Source organism: Oncorhynchus kisutch, linkage group LG6 (assembly GCF_002021735.2).
Source record: "Oncorhynchus kisutch isolate 150728-3 linkage group LG6, Okis_V2, whole genome shotgun sequence".
NCBI lineage: Eukaryota > Metazoa > Chordata > Actinopteri > Salmoniformes > Salmonidae > Oncorhynchus > Oncorhynchus kisutch.
In genome coordinates, this window is record NC_034179.2 from 58,131,811 (window position 1) to 58,156,000 (window position 24,190).

General features: G+C 42.2%; 1 protein-coding gene across 3 annotated transcripts in view; it reads left to right on the forward strand.

Moving 5' to 3' along the window:
- LOC109891858 (myotubularin-related protein 4-like) overlaps positions 1-24,190 on the forward strand; it is a 143,105-nt gene that overhangs the window by 34,573 nt on the left and 84,342 nt on the right. For 2 of the 3 annotated variants that reach the window (XM_031827011.1, XM_031827013.1), the window contains exon 1: positions 10,223-10,690. The exons of the other annotated variant lie outside the window; for it this stretch is intronic. In XM_031827011.1, the coding sequence (XP_031682871.1) occupies positions 10,646-10,690 (45 nt within the window). In that variant the 5' untranslated portion in view covers positions 10,223-10,645. Of the gene's footprint in view, positions 1-10,222; positions 10,691-24,190 lie in introns of those variants that run through there. 3 annotated transcript variants of the gene reach the window in all.

Consider the following 24,190-nt stretch of genomic DNA (forward strand, 5'->3'; position numbering starts at 1 on the left):
AGCAATAAGCTCAAAGTACAAAGACAAAATACATGAAGTGTTGCTTGTTCACTCTCAATCATCTCCTTGTACGTGGGGTTATGGGTTTATGCTGAAAGATAAATTCCAGAAAAATAGGTTAAAACACAAATGAATTCATGTTCTATAGCTTGTGATTGCCTGCCGACTGCTACAGCTGTACTAAAATGTTTTGTACGCACTTAACCTGCTTCCATCCCAACAATGAAGGCAATGTAGACACAAGTAATAACTCTACCTACATGTTCATATTACCTCAATTACCTCGACTGACCGGTACCCCCTATATATAGCCTCGCTATTGTTATCTTACTGCTGCTCTTTAATTATGTTACTTTTATTTCTTTGTTTTTTAAGGTGTTTTCTTAAAACTGCATTGTTGGTTAAGGGCTTGTAAGTAAGTATTTCACTGTAAGGTCTACGACTGTGGTATTGGGCGCATGTGACAAATAACATTTGATTTGATTTGGTAGCTAGGTAGTTAAACATGACAAACTGGCAAACATGAAAAAGATTATCATCATGTAATGCATGCCTTAGCACATCAGCAATCCACATTAACAGCAGAATGCAACTGGCCACATCTGCAAAAAATGGTTTATTGCAGTTCGAAGCAAGCTATAACGGTACCTGTATGCAACTGTCTACCTAGTTAGCTAGCTAGCTAACAATAGCTAACGATGAAAATTACTTTTTATACAGTTGAGATAGCTACATGTACATACGCTATTATCTTAGCATTTTAACTGTCGACTCTTACTGGTGTATGGATTATGATGAGTCATGGCAGATTGAAACACTTTCAAAATAATCCTTCCCTCTTGGCTTCAGCAAGTCTAGACTGCTTTAGCCACAGAAGACAGAGCTATGTCGATACCAGCAGCTGTATTCAGGACAACACTGGTTTTGAAATCTGTAGCTACACTTTGTATGTAGTCCATGATGAAAATATCTGGGGTAGCAGAGAGCAGGATGTGTCATTTGACAGAGCATTTTGACAAAAATGATTTATTTATTTTAAATTAAAATGCCTCTCCTGTGAAGTAGGGGCATGCGTTATATGCCCAGATTTCTATAATGGGTATATATTATTTGCATTAAAGGCCGAGTGCAGTCAAAAACATGATTTCCTGTGTTTTAAATATTTCCACACTGAGGTTGAAATAATACTGTGAAAATGATGATAATCAGTGAAAGAGCTGTTTGAAAAGACCGCCTGAAATGTCAGCCTCTTAATAGACCATTTACATTTTTTATTTAACCTTTATTTAACTAGGCAAGTCAATAAGAAACAGTTCCAAACCTCTCTGCCAATAACAGCAAATTTTCAGTTTTACCCCTCCTCACTCAGACCACTCAGACAGTTCTAGCAAAATGTATTGTTGAGAAATTGCTATTTAATAAGAAGCTATTATTTTAATTGAAAACAATCACAGTGATGTACTTCATTTGTTACCCACTGTTGGTGTGTGTGTGCGTGCGTGCGTGCGCATGTGGGCACAGTAAACATGGGAGCTTTTGTGTCACTCACACAATGCCCCATATGATGCCACCCACTGACAGGACACTAGAGACTGTGCAGGGCTCCAGTTACAGACCCAGCCAGTCAGTCGGGATATTCCAGGTAGGAGCTAGTGATTAGTTAAAGTGGAATAGACAGCATTTTAACTACTTTGCAGATATGAACCAAACAGACAATCATATCAGTAAAACATATCCAATTCCCAGTTTGATTCAAAACCAACTTTCACAAGTAGGTTCCATTTGACAAGAAATTACATGCCTTACAGTAATGCATTGTTGGCAGAATAATTGGATGCGGTTCAATATATGATTCATATAATTCACCAATAGATTTCTTGGTAGTCCAAAAAGATTTGCTATCAGGTTGTAAATCACAGCTGGCCTGATGCATTGTTTGCTGCTGCCACCCATTCGGTTTCAGTTTCAATTACTGACGTCATAGGTTTTAAACTGCGCTTCCTCCACTCCGAAACAATGGCATTATAGTTCACAAACCTTCCCACATCGTCCACCACCTGTTAAATAATTTACTACTAGCCCAAGGTCTCTCCTCTCCCTGTGTAGAGATAAGATGTCCGTAAGGAACACAGCATTCTAGCCAGTCTGACGATAACTTCATTCGTTTCTAACAAGGAACAGACAGTCTTTGTTCTAATCCTTGATTATAATTACACACATTATTTTCAGTACGATTATAATAAGATTCATAAGGTGCTTCTCCACCTGCATTGCTTGCTGTTTGGGGTTTTAGGCTGGGTTTCTGTACAGCACTTTGAGATATCAGCTGATGTACGAAGGGCTATATAAATAAATTTGATTTGATTTGATTTGATTCATACATCCATACAGTAACATAGTAGTATTCTGTTTAGTTGTAGTTTTAAGCTAAATAATGTATACCTAATTTAGTCATTATTCATCAAAATCTCATAACACATATGAGACCATGATCATATATGTCACGCCCTGACCGTAGATTGCTTTGTATGTTTCTATTTTTTGATTGGTCAGGGTGTGATGTGGGTGGGCATTCTATGTTTGTATGTCTAGGTTGTGTATTTCTATGTTTTGGCCGGGTATGGTTCTCAATCAGGGACAGCTGTCTTTCATTGTCTCTGATTGAGAACCATACTTAGGTAGCCTGTTTTCCCACTGTTAGTTGTGGGTGGTTATTTTCTGTTTAGTGTTGGTTGCACCTTGCAGAACTGTTTCGGCTATTCTTTTTGTTATTTTGTATTCAGTGTTCAGTCAGTTAAGCTAAAAAAGATGCATTGCATTTTGGTCCAATGACTCCTCTTCTTCCGACGAAAGTCGTGACAATATATCTGCCCAGTAACTATCAACAGCTGCACCTACAGGCCCTGTGGTTGGTTGGTTGAGTGGATGGATGGGTGGCCTCCTTTCCTAAAATAACTTTAACACTGTGGAGACACAGGATACAGGAGGCCATATCTGGAACTCACTGACTGACTAGTCTGGCTGGTCGGAGGGAGAACGGGTAGAGGAGAGAGGGGAACACTAAGCCACTCAGTCACACCACAAGACGAGTGCCCCAATGTGCCCTCTAAACAGGAAGCCTTTTGCCTCTTGCTAGGCCGTCATTGTAAATAATAATTTGTTCTTAGTTGACTTTCTTGGTTAAATAAAAAACACATATATATATATTCCATAGGTGGCCCGTGGGTTTCAAGTTTGGGGAAGCTGTATATGTTTTTGCACACAAACATCCTCTTTAGGTTGGGTGAATTTTGGCCCATTCCTCTTGACAGAGCTGGTGTAACTGAGTCAGGTTTGTAGGCCTCCTTGCTCGCACATGCTTTTTCAGTTCTGCCCACACATTTTCTATAGGGTTGTGGTCAGGCTTTGTGATGGCCACTCCAATACCTTGACTTTGTTGTCCTTAGACCATTTTGCCAGAACTTTGGAAGTATGCTTGGGGTCATTGTCCATTTGGAAGACCCATTTGCGACCAAGCTTTAACTTCCTAACTTGAGATGTTGCTTCAATATATCCACATAATTTTCCTCCTCATGATATCATCTATTTTGTGAAGTGCACCAGTCCCTCCTGCAGCAAAGAACCCCCACAACATGATGCTGTTGAGAAACAATTATGGTAGGTACGGACAGACAGAATTCTACTATTTTCAGTAGGCATATGGCCAATTGCTTTACAATTGTATTTCCCGCAATTGTATTTCACTGACAGCGGCAACTCAACAATCGCTTATTTGCTGCGCTGTTCAAATTACTGGCTTCTTGGCTGTGGCTATATGCGCCAGTCGCTACGGGATGTATCACTCTATTCAGAGCTGACGGGTTAAGAACCAACACTGATGGACAGTGGCAGCAGTCTCTAGCCAGGTGTGCGGAGCCCTGAGTCTACTTCAGAGCGCGAACGCCAGTCTACATTCTTATTGGGATGCCGAAAGCAGGAGGATTTCACACAGGCCTTCCCATCTTTTTCATGTTTAAATGGATTGTGAATTACAGGCAATAAATACTGATAGAAATCAATACCCGGCATGAACAGAGCGCCCCATGTCTGAGACGAATACGCTGTAGTGTAAACAAATGATCAGTTACTGCTGTTCTATTAGAAACATGCACAGGCTACTGCTTTACATACAAATAGCAATTTATTTCAACTGTTTTCAAATTACATTTCTTTAAAAATAATACATTTGACGTACACTTTTCAGGACACTCAATGACATCGTATATTAAAAGTAGGCCAACATAAAAATCGGGTGCAGTACATAATATAATAAAATCAAGTGCATCAATCAAATTGCAGGACCAGACCAAACAGGAATGTACACAGTGAGTGGGCTATGCTACAAAATAGCACAGGCATATCGGCTACAGTTTAGGAAAGAATAGGCAAATCCGTCAATTCCTTTATTGGTCTCTCACAAAAGTAAAACAAACACTTCTGAACTCTTGTCACGTGTAAGGTCTCAGAGACGCCAATAGCGTTGGCTGGCCGAGAGTACTTAGCACCTCAATGTAATTTGCACACCAATTTTACATGTAGAATCACGTGAAAAATGTCGGCAGCAGGTGGTCCCTAAAATGATGCTTGCCGAATGATTGGCAGGCGAAAGCTAGATCTATGTTCGGTGCAATGTCTGCGAACCTTAACTGTAAGAGGGGGGAAAAACTAGGCCTATACACATTTTAGCAGAGAAAGGCTTTTTGTTAATTATACATGACTGGCATAATCTGTTCATTATGTTCATAACTGTATTATCATGGCCTTGGGATTCCTGTCGGGGTCACTGATCCCGCTCTCTCATGAAAATCAACGTTCAACCCAGACCAAGACCAATGCAAAGGACAAAGGCCATGAAGCTCTCCAAGAGCCTATAATGCAGCAACACTAAAGTGTGGACAACGACAATTTGTTTTATTTTGACACAATAAACCCTGAGAAGTAATCAAAGTTATATAATATGAATATCAACGTCCAGCAGCTTTCATAAAATTCAACAAACAAATATTGAAACACTTTGTTCTGGAAAGCGATTATGGTTACAAACCAAAGCATACAGGCTATGAATGGCATAGTAGCGGCCAAAGCAACAGTGATTCAAAAAGAACACTTTTACCATTTTTCTCCAGTCTCACTCTGCTGTTGGGTTGTCGAGATACTGAAAGGCCTTGTAATGTTAGTAGTCAGGGGTGAAGGCACGTTACTCCTTAACAAAGACGGTCTTGGTGTCATCCGGGAGGCAAGGCTGCGCTGGCCCACTGCCCTTCATCCCCAAATAATAACGGGGTAGCTAGTTTAGCTAATTTGTGCCTTATATGGGTAATGCGGGTTAGATTTTATTTGTAAAATATTTTTCACAAAAAATAATTGCAGTATATCATGCATAAAAACATAGAAACAACATATGACATTTAGTCAGGAAAATACAATTGGACAGAAATGGTAGCAGAAGGTGAATGTTGAACATTTGTAGCATACATATCCTGATGATGCTGCGTCCAATTTGCACAAAGAAGCTGTCGTTGGGATCGAAGCATAACCCTACCAGATATCATACAGGCCTGCATGCGTTTACCGCATGTGACAGCAAACACGCTATTGAAACACAGGAGGGCATATAATGATTCCCTATTTGCACAGCTACAGTGACATAAAGTGCACAGCTGCACACATACAATACCAGTCAAAAGTTTGGATACACATACTCATTCAAGGGTTCTTCTTTATTTTTGCAATTTCTACATTGTAGAATAATAGTGAAGACATCAAAACTATGAAATAACACATATGGAATCATGTAGTAACCAAAAAAGTGTTAAACAAAAACAATCTAAATATATTGCACACTCTTGGCATTCTCTCAACCAGCTTCACCTGGAATGCTTTTCCAACTGTCTTGAAGGAGTTCACACTTATGCTGAGCACTTGTTGGCTGCTTTTCCTTCACTCTGCGGTCCAAGTCATCACAAACCATCTCAATAGGGTTGAGTTCGAGTGATTGTGGAGGCCAGGTCATCTGATGCAGCACTCCATCACTCTCCTTCTTGGTCAAATATCATTGATGTTGAGATGTGTCTGTTACTTGAACTCAGTGAAGCATTTATTTGGGCTGCAATTTCTGAGGTGCAGTTAACTCTAATGAACATGTCCTTTGCAGCAGAGGTAACTCTGGGTCTTCCTTTCCTTTGGCGGTCCTCATGAGAGCCAGTTTCCTCATAGCGCTTGATGTTTTTTGTGACTGTAGTTGATGAAACTTTCAAAGTTCTTGAAATGTTCCACACTGACTGACCTTCATGTCTTAAAGTAATGATGGACTGTCGTTTCTCTTTGCTATTTGAGCTGTTCTTGCCATAATATGGACTTGGTCTTTTACCAAATAGGGCTATCTTCTCTGTACCACCCCTACCATGTCACAACACAAGCTCAAATGCATTAAGAAGGAAATAAATTCCACAAATTAATTTTTAACAAGGCACACCTGTTAATTGAAATGCATTCCAGGTGACTACCTCATGAAACTGGTTGAGAGAATGCCAAAAGTGTGCAAAGCTGTCATCAAGGTGAAGGGTGGCTATTTTGAAGAATTCCAAATATAAAATATATTTTGATTTGTTTAACGCTTTTTTTGGTTACTACATGATTCCATATGTGTTATTTCACAGTTGTTATGTCTTCAATATTATTCCACAATGTAGAAAATAGTAAAAATAAAGAAGAACCCTAGAATGAGTAGGTGTGTCCAAACGTTTGACTGGTACTTTATATATGGCCACGGGAATGTTCAAGAAGGCACAATCCAACCATCTAACCCCATAATGTATTCAGTGATACAGTGAGAAGGTACTTTAGTTTAATCTGGTCCTCATTGCCAGTTGACGCACCTCTGTTTGACGTACAGTCGTGGCCAAAAGTTTTGAGAATTACACAAATATAAATGTTCACAAAGTCTGCTGCCTCAGTTTGTATGATGGCAATATGCATATACTCCAGAATGTTATGAAGAGTGATCAGATGAATTGCAATTAATTGCAAAGTCCCTCTTTGCCAAGCAAAGGAACTTAATCCCCCCAAAACATCCCCACTGCATTTCAGTCCTGCCACAAAAGGACTCGTAAACCCAGGTGTGAGTGTTGACGAGGACAAGGCTGGAGATCACTCTGTCATGCTGATTGAGTTTGAATAACTCACTGGAAGCTTCAAAAGGTTGGTGGTTCTTGGAATCATTGTTCTTCCTCTGTCAATCATGGTTACCTGAAAGGAAACATGTGCTGTCATCATTGCTTTGCACAAAAAGGGCTTCACAGGAAAGGATATTGCTGCCAGTAAGATTGTACCTAAATCAACCATTTATCGGATCATCAAGAACTTCAAGGAGAGCGGTTCAAATTATGTGAAGAAGGCTTCAGGGCGCCCAAGAAAGTACAGCAGGCGCCAGGACCGTCTCCTAAAGTTGATTCAGCTGCAGGATTGGGGCACCACCAGTACAGAGCTCAGGAATGGCAGCAGGCAGCTGTGAGTGCATCTGCACACACAGTGAGGCGAAGACTTTTGGAGGATGGCCTGGTGTCAAGAAGGGCAGCAAAGAAGCCACTTCTCTCCATGAAAAACATCAGGGACAGACTGATATTCTGCAAAAGGTACAGGGATTGGACTGCTGAGGACTGGGGTAAAGTCATTTTCTCTGATGAATCCCCTTTCCAATTGCTTGGGGCTTCCGGAAAAAGCTTGTCCGGAGAAGACAAGGTGAACGCTACCATCGGTCCTGTGTCATGCCAACAGTAAAGCATCCTGAGACCATTCATATGCGGGGTTGCTTCTCAGCCAAGGGAGTGGGCTCACTCACAATTTTGCCTACGAACACAGCCATGAATACAGAATGGTACCAACACATCCTCCGAGAGCAACTTCCCCCAACCATCCAGGAACAGTTTGGTGACAAACAATGCCTTTTCCAGCATGATGGAGCCCCTTGCCGTAAGGCAAAAGTGATAACTAAGTGGCTCGGGGAATAAAACATCCATATTTTGGGTCCGTGGCCAGGAAACTCCCCAGACCTTAATCCCATTGAGAACTTGTGGTCAATCCTCAAGAGGCGGGTGGACAAACAAAAACCCACAAATTCTGACAATCTCCAAGCATTGATTATGGAAGAATGGGCTGCCATCAGTCAGGATGTGGCCCAGAAATTATTTGACAACATGCTAGGGCGGATTGCAGAGATCTTGAAAAAGAAGGGTCAACACTGCAAATATTGACTCTGCATCAACTTCATGAAATTGTCAATAAAAGCCTTTGACACTTATGAAATGCTTGTAATTATACTTCAGTATTCCATAGTAACATCTGACAAAAATATCTAAATATCCCACTGAAGCAGCAAACTTTGTGAAAATTAATATTTGTGTCAGTCTCAAAGATTTTGGCTACGACTGTACATTGTGGCTGTAGTCGGTTCTATACAGTACATTATGGGTGCGTTCGTAAATTCACTCTGGCTGTCTTCTCCGATTTCAGAGCACTCTCGTCTCACTGTGCCAGAGGCAGAGCACAGAATAACTGATTAATTTACGCTCAGGTCAACCCTACTCCTCGGCCAGAGCGTCTAGTTTGCGCTTGAAACGCTCTGAATTTACGAAAGGACAATATGACAACGCCCTGAATTTACAAACACCCAGAGCACATTCTGGCACTCCAGATTGAAATCACGAACACACCCTATGATAATAAAACTCTGTCATGCATCAGAAGCCATCCATATATCCACGTATCCCATCCCCCTAACTGGGTGTTCTGAGGTTCTCCTCTCTGTTAGCGAGTCATGATCCACGCTATTGCCTGCCTGCCATGGGCCGTCACTCACAGCCAATTAGCAGTCAGGGTCCCCTCCAGTCTATTGTTACATCACAGAGAGAGGACACAGCATCCATATAGACCAGAGCCCAGGCAGGGTCTGTTTAGGACATTACAGAACAGTCACAAATTATTTGTGTCGAATCGATATGATTGTCTATCCTCAACAATGGAGGGTGATTTCAGCTCTATACATGACATTATACAGTACATTCCTATCTTATAAATACATCACGGGCCATTGTGATAATGGGACTGATGGAAAGGCTGGGGCTGGATGAGTATTGGCTGCACTACTGTCTAAGGTCAATGGGGCATGCTGCAATGCACTAGTAGGGAAGTGTATTCTATTGATACACAATCAAATAAAAAATACATTGATTGCAGTGTTATCTTGATTAATGAACTTGTGTGTGATGTGTATACAGTTGAAATGCAGGTACAGTAGCTTACACTGCAGGTTCTTGTGTGCAGTGTTGCTCGGATGACTCTAGAATGTTAAAAAAGAATGGCTCCTCCCAAAGTCACGACTCAACCGTGGTAGTGTGTGTGCCCCTCTGGCTTAGGGGACACTGTATATGCTTACACACACACACACACACACACACACACACACACACACACACACACACACACACACACACACACACACACACACACACACACACACACACACACACACACACACAGCACCAAGGAGAAACTCAGAATAGAGGGAGGGTAGGTGAGGGGGCAAGGAGGGGGCAGCTCTGCTGTAGAATGCTGTCACTGGAGTTCTCTGCATAGGCTCACTCCTCTTCCACTCCTCCCTCCATGTTCTGCTCCAACCTACCATACCACACTGTCAGTCGGCTTGATACTGTTTCAGCGAGAGACCCCATCCTCCCCAGTGTGTGTCTGTGCTTCTGATGCAGAGGTGTCAATGTAAGAAACAAACCCTTGTGAAAAACAACCACTAGTGTGAGGTGTTAAATATAGCCTTGTGAAGACATGTTCTGATCGTTTATTTGTGCGTGTGTGTATCTCTACCCATGCGTAGTGCATATGCTGCGTTGCGGTGTGGTGCATGAGATAGATGCGTGATGTGCTGGCTGTAGCATCCAGCAGTGGTGTGGTACGGTCTATGCTGCTCTGACGCGTTGCTGAGGAGGCTGCCTGACTGCGTACGAGGAGTATCTCGGTGAAGGGTAAACAGGGAAGAGGTAGGTAGGGAGGATGTGATGGAGAGAGAGAGTGAAGCAAGAGCACGTGATTGGGTGAGAGGGTGGAGATGCGCATGGCATGCCGAGGGTGGAGCTTAGCATCAGGCAATTCCTGCTCTCTGTTTCTTTCTCTCCTCTGTCTCTCCTCACACTCACGGCATCCTCATTTTTCCGCTCACGTCTAGTAAGTTCACCTGCTCTCCCTTTCTTGTCCTTCATCCTCCTCTTTGTGGGCTATTTCAGTGGACTCTGTGTGTTCTTATGGACTATCATTCGCTTCCTCCCAACTTGGTCTGAGCAACAGGGGGGCTTTCCAGGCACCAGCACTCCCTCTCTCGGTTTTCATCCCCCTCACTGGGGGAGGGGGGGGGACTAAGTGTGGGGGTGTATAGCACCTCCTGGGGCAGTGTGGGGGTAATACGGAGGCGGATAGGTGTGGAGGGAGTAGGAGTGTTGAGGATGGTAATGCCGGCCCGTGGCTCTCCCTTCTTCCTGCTGCTACTGCTTCTCTGTAGGCTGTGTGTCTCAGGGGCACAGCCCTGCTTCCTCTTCTCGTCATGAGCCTTGCAGCAAGGGTCTCCTGCTCTGTGCTCAACTGCTTTGTAAGTGACTCTAAGCCCCTTTTTCAAATTCTCTTCTGTGTGTGTGTGTAAGTTTCTATCTGTATTGTGTGTGTTTTGAACGCGCCGTGCTTCTCCCTTTCCTGCGCTGTGTGTGTGTGTGTGCGCCTTTCAGTCAGCGGGGGATGGAGGTGGGGTAGTGGTCAGCGCACGTGAGCGCTGCCTAGCTGCTAAGTAACCAATGGCGAGTTTAAAGAAAATACTTAATAAATTAGGTCCTCTTTTGATGTACAGTATGTGAGAAGGTCAATTTGTGGCTGTGAGCCTGTTGGTGTTCCGGTTCTCTCTTTTCTGTTCTAATCGAGGACAGAGCCACTTAAGATGGGTAGCGGCAGGGAGCGAGGGAGAGACAGGCGTGTTGCCCGAAATAGACCAGACTATGGACAGAGAAAGAACATGCATTGTGAAGAACACACTTTTTTTATATACCACACAAATTACCAAAATGACAGACTACTCTGTCACTGACATACTGATATCAATAAAATCTGTTTTAAATGCAACCAATGGCATAGGCCAATGAAAAGAGTGGAGGCTACTAATCTGAAGCCATTCTTGTGATTATTTTGATTTTGATTTTGCTTATGTTTTTGTAAATGTTTGTAGGCTTATGTAGCCAAATTGTATCTATGATCGTACGCAAACCATTTATGTTTTTTGTATGCTATTTTAATATATGAGAATGAACCAATGATATCAGGTCACACCCGGCCATGATTACAGTGTGTCTTTTGACACTATGCAAATGCGTGTATTCGGAAAGTATTCAGACCCCTTTCCCCTTTTCCACATTTTGTAACATTACAGCCTTAAATGAAAATGGATTAAATACATTTTACCCTCATCAATCTACACACAATATGCCATAATGACAAAGTGAAAACAGGTTTTTAGCTAATTTATAAAAAATAAAATACAGAAATACGCTATTAATATAAATATTCAGAAACTTTGCTATGAGACTCGCAATTGAGCTCAGGTGCATCCTGTTTCCGTTGATCATCCTTGAGATGTTTCTACAACTTGACTTGAACCCACCTGTGGTAAACTCAATTGATTGCACATGATTTTGAAGGCACACACCTGTCTATGTAAGGTCCCACAGTTGACAGTGCATATCAGAGCAAAAACCAAGCCATGAGGTCGAATGAATTGTCCGTAGAGCTCTGAGACAGGATTGTGTCGAGGCACAGATCTGGGGAAGGGTACCAAAACATTTCAGTGGCCTCCATCATTCTCAAATGGAAGAAGTTTGTAACCACCAAAACTTTTCCTAGAACTGGCCGCCTGGCTAAACTGAGCAATCAGGGGATTAGAGCCTTAGTCAGGGAGGTGACCAAGAACCCGATGGTCTCACTGACAGAGCTCCAGTGTTCCTCTGTGGAGATGGGAGAACCTTCCAGAAGGACAACCATCTCTGCAGCACTCCACCAATCAGGCCTTTATTGTAGATTGGCCAGACGGAAGCCACTCCTCAGTAAAAGGCACATGACAGCCCGCTTGGAGTTTGCCAAAAGGCACCTAAAGACTCAGACTATGAGAAACAAGATTCTCTCCGCTGATGAAACCAGGAGTGAACTCTTTGGCCTGAATGACAATCGTCACGTCTGGAGGAAACTTGGCACCATCCTTATGGTGAAGCATGGTGGTGGCAGCATCATTCTGTGAAGATGTTTTTCAGTGGCAGGGACTGCGAGACTAGTCAGGATCTAGGGAAAGATGAACGGAGCAAAGTACTGAGAGATCCTTGATTAAAACCTGCTCCAGAGCGCTCTAGACTTCAGACAGGGGTGAAGTTTCACCTTCCAACAGGACAACGACCATAAGCACACAGCCAAGGCAACTCAGGAGTAACTTCGGGGCAAGTCTCTGAATGTCCTTGAGTGGCCCAGCCTGTGCCCAAACTTGAACCCTATCAAATATCTCTGGAGAGACCTGAAAATAGCTGTGCAGCAATGCTCCCCATCCAACCTGACAACTTGAGAGGATCTGCAGAGAAGAATGGGAGAAACTCCCCAAAATACAGGTGTGCCAAGCTTGTAGCGTCATTCCCGAGAAGACTCGAAACTGTAATCGCTGCCAAAGGTGCCGCAACAAAGTACTGTGTAAAGGGTCTAAAAACCCTTGTGATATTTTATTATTTATTTTATTTGATAAATTAGCAAACATTTCTAAAAACCAGTTTTTGCTTTGTCATTATGGGGTATAGTGTGTAGATTGAAGAGGGGGACAAACGATTTAATCCATTTTAGAACAAGGCTGTAGCGTAACAAAATGTGTGAAAAGTCAAGGGGTCTGAATACTTTCAAATGGCACAGTATATTTTCAAATAACTTCCCCTTTTCTGGCCCGCAAATTGCTTTTAGGGTCCACCGTAGGTTTTTTTTTTATTGCCCCTCCCTGCATTAATATTCTGTAATATAATAAACAAGGCAAGAACTCATGTAGTAATTAATAAATGCATTTCTTTAGCTTCCAAAATCTTTTTTTACAATGGTGGGGAGTACTAAAATGGAGTCTGTGGCTTCAAAACAACGGCCACTGTCTGTCATCTAGTGTATATATATAAATCATTGAATTCTACAGGGTGCAGACAAAATGTCAACTTTGTCACACACACCTTCATGTGCAGTCATGTGGCCTGGCAGGTTGAGCACGGCTGGATATATTAACTCTGTGTGGACACCTCACTTGGCTGTGTTGTGTTTTTACTGTCAGTGATTCAGCTGAATTGGCTGTTCTCATGGCTGCACCAGTTACTGTCTGTATAATTTAGTATCAAGACTCCCTTGTTACCTTTCACTTTTGAAGGAGGCTCAAAACAGAGTTTTTTATAATGTCCCAAGCTTGCACTAGTCTTTGCTTTTGGCACACTTAAATAAAATAATTTCCATAGTTGAATTTCTAGCACTCATATGCTAGCTTGTCTTACATTTCTTTTGGCAAACCCCAGAAAATTAATTCAAAAGCTCTTAACTGAAGTCCAATGCTCCATTCCCCCCTTCTACCTTTCATCTCTCCTCCTCTCCCTCTGACTATCATGTTTGTTTCTTCTGCAAATATATTTCCGTCAGTAAATTGAGCCATAAAAGGCAAATGTAATTGTTTTGTTTTTTGTTTCCGTAACTCAGATACCATTATAGCCCTCTCTCCTCTCTGTGTTGGCTAAGTGAATCAGGTGGAGTACAATTTGAGCCAAGGGCTTCTGGGGGAGGTGGTGCATCTCTTTCTCTTTGCCCCTGGCCTGCATCAGCCACTCTGGCACCTGGGAGGGCTCATATATCAAGTGGCAACCTGACTGGAATGGCACCTAGGTTACTATAATAGTGGGTGAGCCCTATGAGAGCCTGGCAACAGATGAGTCCTGGGTAGTGTTCAGTAGTGCTCAGGAGGGAGAAAACGTTTTGAAATGGGGAGGTACTGTCTCTCTGCCCCTGGCCTGTTGCTCCATCAACACTGGCACCTGGAAGGACTTGCAGATCAGGTGCCACCCTGACTGCATGGTACCTAGTGGGTTAGTCCCCAATCAGAGCCTGGCAGCAAATGGGCCGTGTGATGAGTGGTGCCCTGAGTCTCACTACCGTTCTCCATCTCTAGCTCCATCACACCATCCTATTAGAGGCTCAAAGGTACTTCAGCATTCCCTGTATTATTTCGGAGTTTAGGCTTCCTCAGTTTCTGCACATTCAGTTCCAGCTATAAAAAGTAGCGCTAGCCACGTGACCTGAGGTCAAGGAATTTCAAATAGAATTTTCATTCCATGTGCTTTCTCCCTGTTGATCCATGAGGTCACAGGTAGCAGAATGTCCACATTCTCTCTGAGGTCACTGCACTCTCCCTGTAGCTGATCTGATCTGATGGATTATCTGCTGACAGTGCCCCATGATTTTAACATGTTTTAACAGAATAAGGGTGTTTTCACATATAATTCTGAACTATAGTTCGAATCAGAGTTTGATTATTTGTAACATTGTACAGTATTTTTGTTATTTGGTCCAGTAGGTTTTACATTGTCCAACAAACTAAAATGCTGAAACAAAATCACATGTTCATGCAAGTAATTTGTTTATTGGAGGAAAATGCTCTTTCAAACTTTACTGCGTTTGCCAGCAGCTCTTAGCAATGCTTGAATCACAGCGCTGTTTATGACTTCAAGCCTATCAACTCCTGAGATTAGGCTGGCAATACTAAAGTGCCTATTAGAACATCCAATAGTCAAAGGTATATGAAATACAAATGGTATAGAGAAATAGTTGACGCGTCATAATTCCTATAATAACTACAACCTAAAACTTCGTAACTAGGAATATTGAAGAACTGGGAAAATTGAATCTCCAGCTTTCATATGTTCTGAGCAAGGAACTTAAACGTTAGCTTTTTTACACATACAGTTGAAGTCAGAGGTTTACATACACCTTAGCCAAATACATTTAAACTCAGTTTCACAATTCCTGACATTTAATCCTCGTAAAAATTCCCTGTCTTAGGTCAGTTAGGATCTCCACTTTATTTTAAGAATGTGAAATGTCAGAATAATGGTTGAGAGAATGATTTATTTCAGCTTGTATTTATTTCATCACATTCCCAGTGGGTCAGAAATTTACATACACTCAATTAGTATTTGGTAGCATTGCTTTTAAATTGTTTAACTTGGGTCAAACGTTTTGGGTAGCCTTCCACAAGCTAACCACAATAAGTTGGGTGAATTTTGGCCCATTCCTCTTGACAGAGCTGGTGTAACTGAGTCAGGTTTGCAGGCCTCCTTGCTTACATATGCTTTTTCAGTTCTGCCCACAGATTTTCTATAGGATTTTGGTCAGGGCTTTGTGAACACTCCAATACCTTGACTTTGTTGTCCTTAAGCCATTTTTGCCACAACTTTGGAAATATGCTTGGGGTCATTGTCCATTTGGAAGACGCATTTGCTACCAAGCTTTAACTTCCTGACTGATGTCTTGAGATGTTGCTTCAATATATTCCCCCCCCCCCCCCCCCCCCGAGTACATCGCTCGGTTTCTCTCATCAATCTGTGTCCCTTTTTTTAACCCTTGCAATCCAGTCGGCGATGTGCCTGTGACTAGACCTAGTGCTTTAGTTAGTAGTGGGTGAAGTGGTGGACATTGAAGGCCATGTGCATAGTGGATGTTTCTGCCTCGGCGATTGTGAGCACCGGAACAGGCTTGATGGGCCTTCAAAACCCAGAGGATGTCCATCTCATAGAGATAGATACAGTGTCTCCCTTTTTATAAAATGCAGTACAGAACACTGTCCAGAGAATTAGGAATGGGAATGGGATGGGATTTATCATCTCGGGAAAAGGGTGATTTTCATTTCCATAGCAACCAGACTCAGTCAGACTTATTCACGATTGAGGTAAATGTTCATATGCCGCCTTTCCTTTGTCTTTCTGTGTCTGAATACCTCCAGTCACCCATCTTTTTTCTATTCTTCATGTTCCCTCTCTTTTCCTCCTTCAGCAGTCCATCACATTCTTTTTCTATCTATACTTACAGTACAGTATTCCCTGGAAAGGGAGTCTGTCACTCGACTCGCGGAGCTTTTTACAAAAGGATTAGAACGCCATTGTTTTTAGTTAATTAAAAAGACCAGCTGTGACAACCCCATTCACTACTAGTGGCCTTAAGCTGAACTGTGTCAGAGGCTGACCACTGAGGATCCCATCAGAAGAACAGATGTACAGTATCACAGCTGAGGAAGATAAGGTGATAAAATAAGTCATTGTTATAATAAGCCCAGATATGATGTGTTGGGACTGGGGAGGATGGGAAAGAGGGAAGGAGAGGTGGATGGAAAAAGAGAGCTGAGACGTTAAGCTGCAGCGTGTTCTCCAGGTCCGGTTTTCTGACTCTGTGCTTGTTAGAGGGGGGAAGGGGGTGCAGTCAGGCTTTCAGAACAGCAGTGACGAAGCAAAAACGTGTTGTTGGCTTGTCTGTCGCCGCAGCACAGCACACGCTGTTCTCTATCTTCCTGGCTTCGCCTGCAGGGACAGAGTAGAACGTTTCTCTCTCCCTGCCTCACTCTCTCTCTCTCTGCCTGCCTCGCACTCTCTCGCTCTCTGTCCTTTCTGTCCTTTCTTTCTGTCCTCTCTGTCTGTCTTATTTTATCTGGAAGTGGACAACCATCAAATGGATGGGGCGGGAGAGAGAAGAATAAGAAATACATTGGCAGACTTTTGTTTACCTCCTGCGTCAAGCAGCCAAGTGTTTTTTTCCCTTCTCTTTTTGCTATTCTGAAGCTCTGCTATGACCTGTTTGAGGTCATCAGGAGTTCAGCTGGGTGTCTGCAGGTCGCTTCATCTGCACTGTATTAATGGAAGACTTGACACGTGAAAATATGATGGAAGCTCATCATTTGGCTGGCCCTGGTCTGTTCTTTCAGATCAGTGCACGAGAATGAAGGAGAGGAGATGCAGAGAGGACAAGATGATTGAAAAAGAGCGCAGTTGCTTGTACCACAATCTGCTCTGAATAATCTGAGCCTCTGACTTTCCTGTGCCCAGACTATCCACCCTCTGTCTGCCAGCCTCTCAGCGCTCTCTCTCTCATATTGCTTGTTGCTCTCTTTCTTTCCTTTGTCTCTGCTCCTAGTCCTCACAGTCCTATGTAACGCCTTTTAACCAGGGTTTCTGTCTGGGTCTGGGCCAGCCAGGAACAATATTCTGAAGCTCTGCCTCTCTAGGCTCTCTGCATTCTTAATTTGGAAAGTGTGGCTCCTCCGTTAAGCCGTTGAGCATCAAAACACCAAGCGACAAATTAAAACCCATGTCTGCATCTAAAATGGCACCTTATTCCCTGATAACCCTGGTCAAAATTAGTGCACAACATCTCGGACTCAGTGGCAGTGTCTGGACTGGACTCAAATTCTGTTATGCACTGTGATGAGTTTACTGTAGTATTAATTAAAGGGTAGGCAGCAGGAGTTTTTACTCACCAAAGTAAGAACAAAGCCTTACTAACTTAGTTGTAGTCATTTCTGGTTACCTATAACTCCAAAAATAGTTATATCTTTGGAACTACCAAAGATGCACTAAAGTCAACGTCAACATCATTCAGAGAACCTACTCTGTGCTACTGAGTTGCTAGCTAGCTTGAGCTAGCTAACGTTAGCCACTAGCTACGTTAGCAGGTACCTTAAATTTTCAATTTAACACAGTCTCAAATAGTGTGTGTGTGATGCGCCTGTGTGATGTAAACAAGGAACAGATGGAGCATCCTGCACTTGGTGTCTAATTGCCTCGGGCTCAAAATGGAAGGGGAAAATCATCCCTGCCTGCTCTAATTGCTTAGTACTTTGTCTGTTCTTTGTTTGTTTTTCATCCTACTTTTTGTTTTGTCAACTTTTTAAACTTTTCCACTGTAGCTCAGTTTGTAGAGCATGGTGCTTGCAACGCCAGGAAAGTATGTTTGATTCCCGGGGCCACCCGCATGTAAATGTATGCATGCATGACTGCAAGCCGCTTTGGATAAAAGCGTCTGCAAAATTTACATATACACACACTGGCCAGTTTATTAGGTACCGGGTCGGAGCACTCTTTGCATCCAGAACAGCCTGAATGCTTTGAGGAATTCTACAATGTGTCAGAATCGTTCCACAGTAATGTTGGTCCATGCTCACATGATGATATCACGCAGTTGCTGCAGATGGGACGGCGGTACATTCATGCTGCAAACAGCCCATTCCATATCGTCCCAAAGATGCTCTATTGGGTTGAGGTCTGGGACTGCGCATGCCACTGGAGTAAACTGAACTTGCTGTCATGTTCCAGGCAATGTTTTTCCAATCCTTAATTGTCCATTGTTGATCTCGTGCCCACTGAAGCCGCTTCTTCTTGCTTTTAGCTGATAGGAGTGGAACCCGGTGTGGTTATCTGCTGCAATAGCCCATTCGTGACAAGGATTGACGAGTTTGTGTTCCGAGATTCTGTTCTGCACACCACTGTATTGTACTGTGCTGTTATTTGTCTGTTTTATTCGCCTGTTAGCTTGCACGAATCTTGCCATTCACCATCAACCTCTCATCAACAAGCTGTTGGACTGCTGCTGACTGAAAGGTTTTGTTTGTCGCACCATTCTCGGGTAAGAAGAGTGGGCGTTTTTTGAGATACTGGATCCGGTGTGCCTAGCACCAATCATACCACGCTCAATGTCGCTTAGGTCACTTGTTTTTCCCATTCTAACGCTCAATTGAACAGTAACTGAAAGCCTCAATGCCTGCTTAGTAAAGCAAGCCACAGCCACATGACTCACTGTCTGTAGGAGCGAACCATTTTTGTGAAAGGGGTGGTGTACCTAATAAACTGTCTGGTGAGTGTATATACTGTATATATACGTGTGTAGAAACCATTAGTTACACCTGCTCTTTCCATGACATAGACTGACTAGGTGAATCCAGGTGAAAGATTTGATCCCTTATTGATTTCACTTGTTAAATCCACTTCAATCAGTGTAGATGAACGGGAGGTCAGTTAGTATCACCACTTTATTTAAAAAATGTGAAATGTCAGAATAATAGTACAGAGAATGATGTATTTCAGCTTTTATTTCTTTCATCACATTCCCAGTGGGTCAAACATTTACATACACTCAATTAGCATGTGGTAGCATTGCCTTTAAATTGTTTAACTTGGGTCAAATATTTCAGGTAGCCTTCCACAAGCTTCCCACAATAAGTTGGGTGAATTTTGGCCCATTCCTCTAGACAGAGCTGGTGTAACCTGGCTCTCTTGAGAACCTTGCTTATCTGGAAATGGTGTCAGTCGGAGGTGGTGAGCGAACTTGAGCCAGTCCAGGATGTAGTGGGCCTACCTGCGGCGACAGGTGTGGTAGAGACGTCCAACGTTTGCCCTGAGAATCCTACAAGAGATGATTTTGGACAGGTGCTGTAGGAGTGAGATTTTTTGGAAAGAGTGGATTCCTGTTTTTTGGCCAACCAATACATTGTGTCAAGCTGGGAGAAGGCCAAACTGGGAATCTGTCATTTTGCATCTGCCTCACAGAGGATGCGGGTGCTTTTAGTCACGTGCCTCGGGGCTCAACATGTGGTGTACTCCACGGAGCAGGCCGCAGCCAAAAGGGGTGATCAGTGGGGTAGCGTAGAGATGGATCAAATTAAAAATAATATTCCTTGTGCTTATGAGTAGGCTCGCTTATGTGCGAGCCTACTTGCTCGCACATGCTTTTTCAGTTCTGCCCACACATTTTCTATAGGATTGAGGTCAGGGCTTTGTGATTGCCACTCCAATACCTTGACTTTGTTGTCTTTAAGCCATTTTGCCACAACTTTGGAAGTATGCTTGGGGTCATTGTCCATTTGGAAGACCCATTTGCGACCAAACTTTAACGGATGTCTTGAGATGTTGCTTCAATATATCCACATAATATTGTGCCGTGCACCAGTCCCTCCTGCAGCAAAGCAACCCCACAACATGACACTGCCACCCCCGTGCGTCACGATTGGGATGGTGTTCTTCGGCTTGCAAGCTTCCCCCTTTTTCCTCCAAACATAACAATGGTCATTATGGTCAAACAGTTATATTTTTGTTTCATCAGACCAGAGGACATTTCTCCAAAAAGTACGATCTTTGTCCCCATGTGCAGTTGCAAACCATAGTCTGGCTTTTTTTATGATGGTTTTGGAGCAGTGGCTTTTTCCTTGCTGAGCGGCCTTTTAGGTTATGTCGATATAGGACTTGTTTTACTGTGGCTACAGATACTTTTGTACCTGTTTCCTCCAGCATCTTCACAAGGTCCTTTACTGTTGCTCTGGGATTGATGTGCACTTTTCGCCTCAAAGTACGTTCATCTCTAGGAGACAGAACACGTCTCCTTCCTGAGCGGTATGACGGCTGCGTTGTCCCAATGTGTTTATACTTGCTTACTACTATTTGTACAGATGAAAGTGGTCCCTTCAGCCATTTGGAAAGTGCTCCCAAGGATGAACCAGACTTGTCGAGGTCTACAAAAACATTTCTGAGGTCTTATCTGATTTCTTTTGATTTTCCCATGATGTCAAGCAAATAGGCACTGAGCTTGAAGGTAGGCCTAGAAATACATCCACAGGTACACCTCCAACTGACTCAAATTATGTCAGTAAGCCTATCAGAAGCTTCTAAAGCCATGATATCATTTTCTAGTATTTTCCAAGCTGTTTAAAGGCAAAGTCAACTTAGTGTATGTAAACTTCTGACCCACTGGAATTGTGATACAGTGAATTATAAGTGAAATAATCTCTCTGTAAACAATTACTGGGAAAATTACGTGTGTCATGCACAAAGTAGATGTCCTATGCAACATACCAAAACTATAGTTTGTTAACAAGAAATTTGTGGAGTGGTTGATAAACAAGTTTTAATGACTCCAACCTAAGTGTATGTAAACTTCCGAATTCAACTGTATGTACTGAGAGATCCATAATTAAAACCTGCCCCAGAGCGCTAAGGATCTCAGACTGGGGCGAAGGTTCACCTTCCAACAGGACAACGACCTTAACTAGTGACTCCCCATCCCGGACCCGGGAGCGTAATCATCGACTGACACTAATTATCATAACGCAACGGACATAAATATTCCTAGAAAATATTCCTATTCATAAAAATCACAAGTGAAATATATTGAGACACAGCTTAGCCTTTTGTTAATCACCCTGTCATCTCAGATTTTAAAAATATGCTTTACAGCCAAAGCTAGACAAGCATTTGTGTAAGTTTATCGATAGCCTAGCATAGCATTTTGTCCAGCTAGCAGCAGGTAACTTGGTCACGGAAATCAGAAAAGCAATCAAATTAAATCGTTTACCTTTGATGAGCTACGGATGTTTTCACTGACGAGACTCCCAGTTAGATAGCCAATGTTCCTTTTTTCCAAAAATATTATTTTTGTAGGCGAAATAGCTCCGTTTGTTCTTCATGTTTGGCTGAGAAATCGACCGGAAATTGCAGTCACGAAAACTCCGAAAAATATTCCAAATAGGCTCCATAATATCAACAGAAACCTGGCAAACGTTGTTTATAATCAATCCTCAAGGTGTTTTTCAAATATCTATTCGATAATATATCCACCGGGACAATTGGTTTTTCAGTAGGACCGATTGGAATAATGGCTACCTTTGTATTTTACGCGAGAATCACTCAGAGAGCCATCAGGTGACCACTTGCGCAATGTAGCCGCTTACGGGTATTCTTCAACATAAATGTGTAAAACTACGTCACAATGCTGTAGACACCTTGGGGAATACGTAGAAAAAGTAATCTGGTTGATAGCCCATTCACTGCTCAATAGGGACACATTGGAACGCAGAGCTTTCAAAAGAATAGTCACTTCCGGATTGCATTTTTCTCAGGCTTTTGCCTGCAATATCAGTTCTGTTATACTCACAGACAATATTTTTACAGTTTTGGAAACTTTAGAGTGTTTTCTATCCTAAGCTGTCAATTATATGCATATTCTAGCATCTTGTCCTGACAAAATATCCCGTTTACAATGGGAACATTATTTTTCCAAAAATGAAAATACTGCCCCCTAGTCACAAAAGGTTTTAAGCACACAACCAAGACAATGTTGGAGTTGCTTCGGGACAAGTCTCTGAATGTTCGTGAGTGGCCCAGCCAGAGCCCGGACTTGAACCCGATCGAATATCTCTGGAGACCTGAAAATAGTTGTGCAGCAACTAACTTGATAGATCTTGAGAGGATCTTCAGAGATAAATGGGAGAAACTCCACAAATACATCTGTGCCAAGCTTGTAGCGTCATACCCAAGACTCAAGGCTGTAAAAACTGTCAAAGGTGCTTCAGCAAAGTACTGATTAAAGGGTCCGAATACTTTTGTAAGTGTGATATTTCAGTTTTACATTTTTTATAAATGTTCAATAATGTAAAAAAATATATATGTAGATATTATGTGTAGATTGAGGGGGGAAATAATGATTTAATACATTTTAGAATAAGGCTGTAACATAACAAAATGTGCAAAATGTTAAGGGGTCTGAATACTTTCCGAATGCAGTGTATGTATGTGCAGTACCAGTAAAAAAAATGACTATTTTTTACATTGTATAATAATAGTGAAGACATCAAAACTATGAAATGACACATATGGAATCATGTAATAACCAAAAAAGTGTTTAACAAATCAAAATATATTTTATATTTCAGATCCTTGAAGTAACTACCCTTTGCCTTGATGACAGCTTTGCACACTCTTGGCATTCTATCAACCAGCTTCATGAGGTAGTCACCTGGAATGCATTTCAATTAACAGGTGTGCCTTGTTTAAAGTTAATTTGTGGAATTTCTTTCCTTTTTAATATGTTTGATCCAATCAGATGTGTGGTGACAAGGTAGGGATGGTACACAAAAGATAGCTCTATTTGGTAAAAGACCAAGTCCATATTATGGCAAGAACAGCTCAAATAAGCAAAGAGAAATGACAGTTAATATCTGTAAGAACTTTGAAAGTAGTCACAAAAAAACATCAAGCGCTATGATGAAACTGGCTCTCATGAGGACTGCCACAGGAAAGGAAGACCCAGAGTTACCTCTGCTGCTGAGGACAAGTTCATTAAGTTAGAGTTAACTGCACCTCAGATTGCAGCCCAAATAAATGCTTCACAGTTTTTAAGTAACAGACACATCTCAACATCAACTGTTCAGAGGAGACTTTGCAACATTAACAATGTCTACACTGTATTTCTGATCAATTTGATGTTATTTTAATGGACAAAAACAAAAACAAGGACATTTCTAAGTGACACCAAACTTTTGAACTGTAGTGTATGCGGGGAACTCCTTCAAGACTGTTGGAAAAGCATTCCAGATGAAGCTGGTTGAGAAAATGCCAGGAGTGTGCAAAGCTGTCATCAAGGCAAAGGGTGGCTACTTTGAAGAATCTCAAATAGAAAATGTGTTTAACACTCTAATGTATCAGCTAATCACATTAGCCTCACACGCCACATCATCCTTGATTTGGTAAACTGTTAGAAGCGTAAGACAGACAACTGAAAGTGTAAGAAAGACTTCTGAAAGTGCGAGAACAACAGTGAAGTACTATTCTATTCTAAAGGTGTCTATAAGCTTCACTTGCATAGATCTACATGTGCTTGGGTGCATTTCTACATTTTGCAACGCACACCTTTTGTAACATGATACCTCGCCGGTCCAGACTCCCAAATAGTTTTAAGTTTAAAGGTTATTCGCCACGTGCATATGATACAACCGGTGTAAAACAGTACAGTGAAATGTTTACATTGAGAGCTTGTTCCCAACAATGCAGTGAATAATAACATATGAATAAAAACCACACATGCGAGTACAGTGGCAAGAAAACGTATGTGAACCCTTTGGAATTACCTGTTCCTGTCTCTGTGTTTTCCACGTTCTACATTACCTGGATTTCTGCATAAATTAGTCATCAAATTTGATCTGTTCTTCATTTAAGTCACAACAATAGACAAACAGTGTGCTTAA